This window comes from Oryzias melastigma, linkage group LG14, assembly GCF_002922805.2.
Source record: "Oryzias melastigma strain HK-1 linkage group LG14, ASM292280v2, whole genome shotgun sequence".
In the NCBI taxonomy this organism is placed as follows: Eukaryota; Metazoa; Chordata; class Actinopteri; order Beloniformes; family Adrianichthyidae; genus Oryzias; species Oryzias melastigma.
In genome coordinates this window covers 25024318-25036107 of record NC_050525.1, presented here as the reverse complement: position 1 = coordinate 25036107, position 11790 = coordinate 25024318, and the positions used below count along the sequence as shown (strand labels likewise).

At 38.0% G+C, this 11790-nt stretch overlaps 1 protein-coding gene across 10 annotated transcripts in view; it reads left to right on the top strand.

The window, feature by feature from the left end:
* ncam1a (neural cell adhesion molecule 1a) overlaps positions 1 to 11784 on the top strand; it is a 368133-nt gene extending 356349 nt beyond the window's left edge. For 8 of the 10 annotated variants that reach the window (XM_036215208.1, XM_036215209.1, XM_024263349.2 and 5 more), the window contains 2 exons: positions 1626 to 2078; positions 10325 to 11784. In XM_036215208.1, the coding sequence (XP_036071101.1) occupies positions 1626 to 2078; positions 10325 to 10445 (574 nt within the window). In that variant the 3' untranslated portion in view covers positions 10446 to 11784. The remainder of the gene's footprint in view (positions 1 to 1625; positions 2079 to 10324) is intronic. The other 2 variants (XM_024263386.2, XM_024263392.2) reach the window with 1 other exon arrangement.
* Positions 11785 to 11790: the final 6 nt, after the last annotated feature.

Genomic DNA, 11790 nt, shown 5'->3' with positions numbered 1-11790 from the left:
GTGTTTTTATCAGTTTTGTTCATTTGATCTCCTGTACCAAATAAAGGTATAAATGATGGGGATTTAAAACAAATAATTTAGATTTTCATACATCTGGTAAATAGACATACAAATAGCAACAAACATTATATTACAAAGTAAGAATCGTGGTTCGATTCGTGAATATTGCATATCGTAACTCTGTACACGATCGATGTATATTAGCTGATCTGCAGAGAAAAGTGTTTTTTTACCATTATGCAACACATTTCTCCATGACAGAATCTGCTAATTCACATCAATTGCATAAAGGGTTGAAGTAATGGGGCCTCTGGTCACATGCAAGATAGCACCAGAAACAATGTCTAGCTGCAAGCAGAAATGTTGCAACTCTTAGCCTGTTTTCATGAGCGGAAATTTACTAAACTTTAGGCGAATTCAAATAAACTGGTACGCTGATCAGAACTGGCGAAATTGTTTTTTTTTCCCCTGTGAATCAGCTGATCAGGTAATCTTAAGCTTAAAGCTTAAGACGTCGGGTTCTGGTTGACGACTTCCGGCTAAATGTTTTGGGCGCCATGATGTTTTTTTTTTTTTAATCCGGCTCCGGCAGAAAGATTTCCGGCTATTAATGTTTCACGGCGACATCTTTTTCCTCTCTGGCCTGATTCTCTTCTTGTTAATTGCGGTCAAACATAAACACCACTCTCAAGCTAATGTAAAAGTCTTAGCAGTTTTGACAAATCTGAGCACTTTTGTTACTATCCTTTTTGAAATGAATAAAGTGTTTACCCTCTAAGATAATCTTGAACACTAAGCTGTTTATTCACATTAAAAAGTTTTCATAAAAGTGGCTGCAAATCTTGTGGAATTTCCATTTCTGACAAATGATTTTCAGCCGCCATCTTGTCTGCCATCAGGTCCTCTTGGCTTGTGATGTAAAAATATATATTTTTTTAGATTAAATGAAACTTTCTATCATTCAGACTAATAAAAACCTTACCAAGAGAGGCTTTTATTGTGAAATTAAACCCCCAAATAACATGTCACCGACAGTAAAGTCGAGAAATAGTAGTGTTTTGCTAACGGTTAGGATACAAGAAACAATGTCCTGTAAAAGTAAATAGTGGAAAATGTTAATTTTCTTGAGATTATATGCATCTTAGATAAAGTTTTTCCCTGAGAAATCCTTTTGTAAAGCGTTATCATATCCAGCAATAGTTGATGTGCTTATAAGGTCAACAATGAGAGCATTTCATTTTAATAATGGGTGTTTTAAGAAACTTGAGTCAATTTTCTGGTATGTTTTTCGACTTTAGATGAACAAATGCATTTGTTATGACTCTAAAATCTAAAGTAAACATATATTTTTAAATTGGTCAAGTAATGCATCCTAAAATGAAAATCCCTTTTTTTCTTTAGTTTTATCACTTGTTTTAACCCTCCCCCTCTACTGTATACTCACTCAAATAACTCTTTGAATGTGTAGATTTTAATTTACTTTGTATCACAGGAGCACTTCCTTAGCGTTGTTGATTCCCTCACTGTTTTCTTTCTTTTTTTTTTATTTTCTGGCTGGTCACTTCCCCCCACCCCTCTTTGTCTGCTCCCTCCCTCTCCTCCCATGTTCCCTACCCCCCACACAGGCCTGCTGTGACCGAAACCACCCCCCTGGTGGTAAAAATACTCCCCTCCACCGCCACCAACTCAGTTAGCGAGAGTTTTAGCACGGCACAGAGTAGTCCTGCTAGTGAGAGCACCACCCTCACCATCAGCACCTCCAGTCCCACCAAAGCGGCTCCCAGCACTACCTCTCCTAATAGCAGCTCCACAGCGCCCCCTGGTGCTGGTAAAACTGACCCCCAACCCAATGTGGGGCCCCTGGTCGACCTGAGCGACTGTCCCAAAGCCGCCCCTCCCTCCCACCAAACGCCTCCTGCACTAGAGCCAGTCAGCCCACCTTCAGACGGGCAGCAGAGCAAAGGTGACTCGGTGAAAGGCCGGGACTCCGCCCAGAGTAAGGAGTCACGACTAGACGGTCCGACCCAGGACGCCCCCAAAGCCCCGTGCACAGACTCGCCTGCACCAGTCCAAAATGAGTATGAACACCTCCTTCATTAAACTCCATCACATCTGCTCTGGTCGCATCCTAGAAGATCCTAAAACTCCAGAGATGAAGAAAGTTTCACCCCTGAGTGTAAAAACACTTTATCTTCAGGTTATTTGATATATGATCACAGAAGATCTGTAACAATGGAGAGAGCTCCACTGACAGCCACTCATTTGATTCTTTTTAACAAAAGATCTTTTTTCAGAGATAAAACCACTCTCTTTGTCTCTTTTGTTTAAGAGATAAGCCTGTAAAAATGAGTTTCTAAGATAATGTGTTACAATTTCTTACAACTACTCTCAAACAATGTATCATAAAAGAACTGATGGGTAATTTATAGCAGGGGTATTCAAATCCAGGCCTCGAGGGCCGGTGTCCTACATGTTTTCCAACCAACCTTCCATTGAAGCTCCTTATCTGCTGCTCATTTCCAGGATCAGGTATGTTTAGCCAATAAGGAGCTTCAATGGAAGGTTGGTTGGAAAACATGTAGGCCCTCGAGGCCTGGATTTGAATACCCCTGATTTATAGTATTGGTATTGACGCGTTTGGACTGATACCCTACTCTGCATTCGTTTGGGCTACGCTCAGAGTTGTGAATCTAGATGTGAAGGCCGTGCCACACAATTGTCCACATGTGGAATTTCGGTCTTTCGTGATGCATGTGTGATTTACGTAATTCACAAGTGTTTCTAGAGTTTGTCATTCGTCGATGCGTTCAGATGTCCGTCAAGGGTTTTGGCCAATGGGTCTCTGTTTGAAATTTTTGTTTAGTTGAGAATTACGCAGTTTTTGCATAATTTATGCTCAACTATTACATTTTTGCGAGATTCATACGCAAATCTGTGGCTTTCCACGACCGTTCCACTTATGTCTATCGGACTTTTCACCTAAGTACCATCAATGTATAACTTTTATATCGCATACACGGCGCACATATCACATTGAAATTACATAATTGACACACAAATTACTAATGAATTATATATAAACAGCACAATAATCATGCATGGTTCGTGCACAGTTCATGCACAATTCGCATATTTTGTGATAAGTGGGGGTCTCTGGCTCCCCCTGTCCGCGAGAGACCCAACCCCCGTCCAGACGAGCCAGCCCTTCCCAGGTGCGGCTCCCACCAAGGGGGTCCCCTGTCTTGGTTACACCAGCCCCACCCCCAACGAGGGCCGTGGTCGGTGCTGACGTGATTTCTGCCCCGTGCTCTGAATGTCAGAGATAAGAAATTCAATGATGTGCGGGTTCACACGTTCTTTGCGTGGTTTATTTGTTCTTGTTCCGTGGTTTTAACGTGGACTTTGGTTCATCAGTGAAATTTACACTTAAAAAAACACTACTTTTCTCACTTTTTCCACATATAATTCACGTCTGACCAATTTTCATCTGTGTAGAATGTGCGTAGTGGCAGTGTGACACGGCCCTAATATCAGCCATCCAAGTTACTTATCTCAGCAAATGTTATCGCTGTTTGATCAAATAGAGATCAGAATAACGTCAGAAAAAGCTACACTTCCAAAGCAAGCAAGTTTCTGAGTTTCAAAAGTACACAAAGTTTCAAATTTACTGCACGCAATCCCTCTCATCTAAGAACTGCTGACTGCAGAGGATTTCGATGGGCCAGCAATCGTCCTGAAGATATACTTTTGACTGTTGGCTCCAAACCAGAGTTCGGTGTATTTCAGCCGCAGGAAGCGTTTCAGGAGTCGGCCCAGAATCGCCTTCTAGCAGCAGCAGCATTTTACTGGAATTAATTGCAGCCCCAAATCATGTGGCTCTTTAAAGCTCAGCTTTGATTGTCGGCATTCCCAGTTTCAAAAGTTCTACAGATCGCTAGTGGTTCATAATTTAATTATTAATACTCATTTTTAATTCAAAACACTGATGTATTTTCTTAATCTGTAAAAAGTGTCATAAGGGATGTTCAGAAACAAGTGGCCTGCATGAAACGCTCTTAAGACTAAAGTTGGCCGTTGTTATGGATACAAGATCTCTTTTTTTAAACATGTCGGGGTGAAACTTTATAAATGTCATGTTTAATCTGATAAAAAGTATAACATCAGGATCAACTATGATGCTACCAGGGCTTTTCATCCAACCACCATCTGCCACCGCCGTTTATCCACCTCATAGACTAGCTTTGTCCCTCTTTGTCATAATTCACTGACCTATCTTCACTCTGATTAACTGTAGGCTGCATTACCTCGAGTAACTGTAGAGCTTTTCAGATCCAAGGTGACAAATTATGAACTAGCAGCATCCATTCTCCTTGAATTACTGTATATACATTCAGGACATGAAGACTTATCTGTATCTGTATCGGGTTTTTGAATCTGAAAAAGTAGGTCTACAATGTTTGAGTCTTTGGGGAAAGAAAATATTCCATTACAATGGATGGATGAATGGAAATATATAGTGTAAAATGACAGATTTTTCTGTTTATTTCAATGATACTGTAGTCTAAGGATCTTGTAATTCACAGTATCAGCAGCAGAAAATTGACTCTACCCCCAGCTCAGTGGCCCTGTGGTAGAGTGTCCACCCTGAAACTGAATTTTTTGAGAGTTCAAATCCAGGCCAAGTAATACCAAAGATCCTGAAAAAGTGTGACCCAGTGCCTCCCTGCTTGCCACTTACCATTAGGGCTTGTTTATACTCCCAACTCGTCCTTTATGGACCTAATCAGGGCCATGAACAGGTACCGCTCCAAGGGACGCTTGGTAGCAGGCCACAGGCATGGAAAAAATGCCTAATCTGGGGTCCCCAGTCCTCAGGACGTGGACTGGTGCTGGAACCCAGTATCCTAACACTAACCGGGTACTGGTTCAGCATCTGGTATCTCATTCCGTACTGCGTTCCTAGGGTTTGGGACCCCTAATTTAATAGGAACAGCCAGCATGTCAAAAAATAAGATTTGGGGACAGCCAAAATGTCAAAAAGTGATGCAAAGAGAACCATATGTCCATATTTGACAGGTATCGCAGTGGTTACACGGCCATCAAAGCGAAATGACTCCGGTCACTGCAGAATGTGATATCTGCAGGTGACCAGGAATGGAATCACGAGCAAACCGTGTCATTTAACTTGAATGTATTTCAGTGATTTTCAGGAAACTGTCCAGAAAAAGGACTTTTTAACTCTGAAAATGATTAAAACTTTCCTGAAAAAGCTATTGGAAATCCGGAACTTCACACACAGACACAAAGAGATGCAGAGAGAGTGGACAACAAGAGAGATAGAGCAAGTTACTTGAAAGATATCTTATATTTAGCAGCAATAGGAAAAGCGATTCACCCGATTTATTTATTTATTTTTATTTTTTGACTTTGTATTTCTTCCCAGCCACAAGGCCAAGTGGCCCCATATGGTTTAAAATTGGGCAGAAAATGTGGGGATTTTTTCAGGCAATGATCCCATTTCAAGAGCTGTAAATATTCAAAGAATAGTTTTTTTACACATAGATAGTCCATACATGTTGTTAGAGAAGACATATTTTACAGATTCTTCCATTTTTTATCCCTTTTTGAAGCATCTATCTGAGCGATGATGTTAGAGATTATTATGGGAGTTTTGGTCTGAGGAGTTTGCAGATGTTCCTGATTCCTGACAGCCTGTGAGGCTGATGAGAAAGCTGTGGCAGGAGATGAATCACAGAGGCTTACTGACACTCACTCCTCTCCTCGCTCCTTCATCTCATCATCTGCTCACTGGGATGGTCAGAGGAAGTTGTCAGTGATGAAGTGCGTGGAGTTGGGAGTCGGTTGGAGGCAGGGATTTTGTCAGGCGTAATAAAATCTGGATTGTCATTGGTGGGGTTTTTCTTCATAAGCCTGACAGGATGGACGTCTCTCCAGCTCATCTGCATCGGCTAGAGTTTGATTAGCGAACTGAAATGTCCTGTCAGACTCTTGAGCAGAAGCTGTTTTCAGTTTTAGTGAACAAAATTGATGGTTTTTAGTTTGGCTTCATCTTTTTGATAGCTGGGTGTCTCGTCTTGCTGTGCCCTTCTTTCTTCAGCACCTTCATTAAATTCTCTTCCGTTTCTATTGTGAAATCTTCCCAGCTGCTTCAAAACCAGCCCGGAGCGGCATCGATCTTCTGCTGCTTTTTAAACTCTCCAAGAAAAGGTCCTTTTTATATATAAATATAACACTCTTTTCTTCCACATAGACTTTTTTTGCAGTTTAGTTTTACTCTCTTTTGTCTGCAAACTCTCCAGTCAAAAAATGAATGCTTTCTGGTTTGCAAGGCAGCAGGAAATACTTTCCTTTGCCAGCCTCAGCTGAGCCGGTGTAACCATGAGAAATAACAGAGCGTGCCAAATCGTTCTCATGTTGTTGATGTTCCGTTTCAGTGACTCTACACACTGTTCTCGCCAAAATGTCTCCTGACCTTTAAGGGTTTAGTCGTATCTGTAGATTTTTCTTGTGTTTACATTCTGAATCAAAAACTAAAAGACCACTTTGTTTACTTTCAACAGCAGGTTTATGGACATATTTAGTTGGAAAAATATAAATACAATTAAAAAATATGGGATACCTATAAAATTTGACTTAAAATTATATTGAGACTTATGATCCACTAACATAGAACATCAACCAGAAGAGGGAGATTTCATTTGGGAAACAGAGGCTTCAGATCAACATGAAAAATTTAGATTGTGGGATTTTAATTAAAAACTTTATAATCATAATTAAAAGAATGTTTTTTAAGTCTAAAATTGTAACAGGGGAACTTTAAACATTTGAAGTTTTATCTAAGATGTATGTCTTACATCCAGTTTACACGACCCAATGAGTCGACGATTAATATAATCTTTTGTGGTAGCCCTAATAAAGAGAGTTTAGAAAAGTGAGTAAAGACTTATTCATGAAATTAGTCCATAGCGTTTTGTGGTCAGGCTCTGGGCTGATCTTTGACCATAAATCCCAGAGGTTGTGGTGGTTGGAGGTCCGACCGTGACAAAGCAGCTGGAGAACGGGTTGGAGATGGCTGAAAGTTGATTGTGATTGGCTGAGAAGAAGGGAAGCTGTTTAGCTTTTGGTTCAAAGTGAAGACTAATGGTGTGTGGAGAGATGCAACAACCAGCCTATCTGTAATTTCTTATTGAAATTACACCAAAAACTTTAATGTGCTTCAATAAAATGAATAATTTGGATTTTTATGTCCAGTCTTGCTAATGAACAGATTTCCGTTGCCGCTCAGACTGTGGATTCACTCTGTTTTTCCTCCTTATACCGACTGTGCAGATAGAGATGACACAGACGGTGCTAGACAGGTCCACACTTCAGACAGACAGCTGCTGAAACACAGACTTTGAAGCCTGGAACTGTGGAGAGTCACACAGAAAGGAGGAGTGGTATCAGAGCGTAGCTTTTCATGCAATGTCACCTGAGACTTGAAAGTCACGTCGTCAGGGAAGTCATCCAACCCCGTTTCCCGCCTCAGCCTTTTCCTGAGCCATTAAACTGTGAAGGAAAGCAGATGCTCCTCATTTACTTTGAAAATCTGGAGGAACATAACACGCTGGAATTGTTTGTGACCTCTGTGAGCAAGACGGATTCACAATAACGTCCAATGACAGTGTGTGTACTTTTGTACGGTGGCCCTGAAGGCTAAATCACATCAACAAATCACAAAACATTACATTTTAAACACTAGAATGTCAAAAAATAGCAAAATAAAAGCTGTAAAAGGTAGGTATTATGGGACATCTCTGATTGGATGATGGGGTTTATGACTTTTGAAGAAGAGGGAAAGCAAAAGGATGTTTTGCTATAAAGAGTTTTTTTAAGTTTTAATGAACTTTTTCAGCCAAAAGCTTAAAAAAATAACTTCTGTTGGCAGATATCGTCAAATCACTTCTTATTAAAAAGGTGAAGAAAAGTCATCATCCAATCAGTGATGTCCAACCTACCTTTTCTGTTTCTTTTTGTTAACATTTCATTTTTCAATTCTGTAAAATTACTGCTGTTTTTTTTCAAAACATTTTCTTTTTTTTCATAATGGAGTATTGAGCTTAAAATAAATAAAAAATAAAAATAAATTAACAAATACAAGAAAGAGAAATATTATTTAATTTGCAACAGTTTTTAAATGAAATGTTTTTATTTTCTAACTGTAATTGATTTGTTTTGTTTGTTTTTTTTGTCGCCTCTTGGCAAGGACTCCTTTGTAAAAGAGATTTCTTAATCTCTGTGTTACTTCCTGGTTAAATAAAGGTTAATAGAAAAAAACAGGAATACAATTTTAAATTTATGAGAAAAAAAGTTGTAATTTTAAAAGAATAAAGTTGTTATACTGTAAGAAAAAAATGCAAAAATATAAAAGACAAAAATTGTCATTTGTGAATAAAGTCATAAAAGTTATCATTTTAATTTTAAAAAGTTATAAATGTATAGGAAAAAAGCTACAATTTCAAATGAAAAACAGTTATACATTTATAGGTAAAAGTTATGATTTTTAATTTAAAAAAATATAAATTTATAGGAAAAAAGTTTTCATTTTAAATAAAAAAATTTACAAATTTATTGGAAAAATTTAGTTTTTTAAATAAAAAAGTCATTCATTTATAGGAAAAAAGTTTTCATTTTAAATGAAAAAAGTCAAATTTTTACGGAATAATGTTGTAATTTTATGATAATAAACTTGTAGAATTCTGTGTAAAATAATCAATATTTTATATGATATGATTGTTTTAATTTCATAAGTTATAAGATGAACATTTACAAGATTAAAGTGATACAAAAGTGTGTTTCCTATGAAGAACAAAAAAAGGATCAAAATCTGGGTTCAGTTCTGGATCTGTAGATCACATTGTAAACGACTAACTTATTGGTTACACAGATCACCATAATTGGCTGCATTGTTAGTGTTAGTCTGCATATAATGTGGTTAACTGGCTTTATTTTTGGAAAAGAATGGCTTTTTCTTTTAAAATTGGGACTTTTTTCTTAAAACTGTACAACTTTGTTCTCATAAAATTATTACTGTTTACCTTAAAATTTTATAGCTTTATTTATTCAAATTTTTTTTATTTTGCCCAAATACTATCTTAGCTTTTAATTTCATTTTTTTATTTATTTTTATTTATTTATTTGTAATTAATTACTTCATTTGTAATTGTATTTTGTTATTTTTGAATTACATTTAGTTTAAATTTCTAAAATGTTCTGTTTTATTATTGTTATTATTATTTGTTTTGTTTTTTTAGTTGTTGCTGGGATCTTTTTTTTGTTTTTGCACTTCAGGGCCACCGTACTTTCCCCCTAGTGTCAGTAAAACCAGACAGAACTGCTGCAGACCGGCAGTTCGGCTTGTTTTCATGTGGTGACAGATTTACTTCTTCATCTTCTTCGTTTGTTTCTTTGCTTTTGGAGTTTGAATCAAGAATGTTGCATTTAAGTTTTTACTTGACAGTCTGTTTTATTGTTTCTTTTTTTATTCTAAAGAAGCGAATCATTGTGTCAGATTTTCTTCAAAAGTTTTGGTTGAATCTACTTAAAAATGTGGTTTTAACTTCCTAACCTGCGATAAACTGTGGAAAATTCCTCATGTATTCAAGAAACTATTGAATTATTCCCAGATCATCTTTACAGAGACTGTGGCATGACTTACTGAAGATAAAAGCATTTTGTTTCTATGATATTAGACATCTTCTCTTTGGCCTCCACACCCTCTCTGCTCTACATTTGTAAATGTCAGTCTCTCAGCAGGACAGAGGGCCCTGATCCCTCTCTGATAGCTACCACAGACGCAGAAGGAACCAAGACCAGCAGAAACACTCGACTTCTGCTTCCTATTCTCTCCTGGTTGAGCCTCAGCTGAGTCCAGATGGCATGTAATCGTCTTGAGGATTGTAGTCTGTGTTGTGGGCTCTTTTCTCCCCTCATACATTGTGTCTACTGTACCGGCCCGTCTCATTCCACATCAGCATTCATTGTTCCTTGAAAGTAGCTCTGACATCCGTGTGCTCCCGCCTGATGTCTGGGTAGGATAGTCGGCTTGATCTCATTATGTGTGAAATGCATTCAGTTCCAGGAGCGAAAACAAATTCCCTCAAAGCATCGTGCATGTTTTCCCCTCATTCTTTCCCCTTTCTTCTTTGGGAAAAAGGCACAAAAGGCAGCTCTGAACAGACAGTTTAGCTTTGAAAGAAAGACTTAGTGATGCTAACAGAATCTCTTCTTTTTCTTTTGCATTTCTCCCTCTTTTCTTCCCAAGTGGGAAGATTGTGAAGGATGACAACGCTAAAAGTGAGACTGAGGTGAAGAACGCCACCACCGAGGTGAAGACGGTTCCCAACGAGGCTCCGCAGGCAAACGGCAACGAAAGTAGAGCGTAATCTCCTGTCCTGGAGGGCGGCGGGACGAAGAGGGCGTTTGGGTTGGGAGGGTTTGGGTGTCTGTTTAAAGGTTCAAAAGGGGGTGGTCACAGTCACTGAAACCTCAAGGCAATTTTACACACCTCCCCACTGCATCGTACGGAGGCCTGGACATGACATAAAATAACAAATGTTTCCCAAAAACTAGAATTGTGTTTGCACAAAATGCTATTTCACAGCTACAAATAAGCATTATTTTTTTAGCATTTTGTGAACACAAATTAGCATTATGTTGACAGAAATTATTATTTTGTGTGCCCCAATGGCTGTTTTGTGTCCACAAATTGCATTTTAAAAGCATTTGTGTACACAAGCTAACGCTTTGTCCACACAAATTATAGCATGTGTGCGCACAAGTTAACAGTTTGTGTGCACAAATTAGCATTTTTTTCCACACAAATTAGCATTTTGTGCTAACAAGTTAGCGTTGTCAGTATACATTTACTATTTTGTGTGCACAATTTGCTATTTTGTGGCCACAAGTTTGCATTTCAATTGCATTTTGTACACACAAATGAGCAGTCTGTGCACACAAATGTGTGGTTTGTACAGATAAATTTGCCCAAATTAGCCTTTTGTGTACACAACTTTGCAGTTTGTGCACACAAATTAGCACTTTGTGGACACAAGTTAGCATTTTTTGTACACAAATTAGTATTTTGAGCACACACAATAAGCATTTTTCCATGCAAATTAGCATTTTGAGCACAAAAGTTAGCATTGTCTGTTTACAATTACTATTTTGTGGCCACAAGTTTGCATTTCAATTGCATTTTGTGTTCAAAAATTAGCATCTTGTGTGCACAAATTAACATTTTGTGCACATAAGTTACTGTTTTTTGTACACAAATTAGCATTTTGTGCTATGAAATTAGCATTTTGTGTGCAGAAATTAGCCTAATTAGCATTTTGTCCCTAAATTCGACATACTAATTTGTGCGAACAAAATGTTAGTTTGAGTGAACAATTTATTATTATTATTTTCATCATGTCCAGGGCTCTGTAGCATCAGAAAACAAAATTACTTAAAAAAAACGAGTTGTGGGTTTCTTTCTAAAGTGTCTTCTGACCAGGAAATGTCCTTCAACCTCATTTTGGTTCCCTGTAGTTTCTCAGTCTGTCAAATCATTTTTGTTTTTTTTATTTAATTAGATCAACTGTTAAAAAAGGACCAGAATATTGATTTTTGTCTCTTGATAGACATAGCTGGACTGTAGCGATTCTCACACATTTACTGCCTTCATGATGCACACGAATGAAGTATATTACCAATACTACTATTCTTTATGCAGTACGGGCATCATTC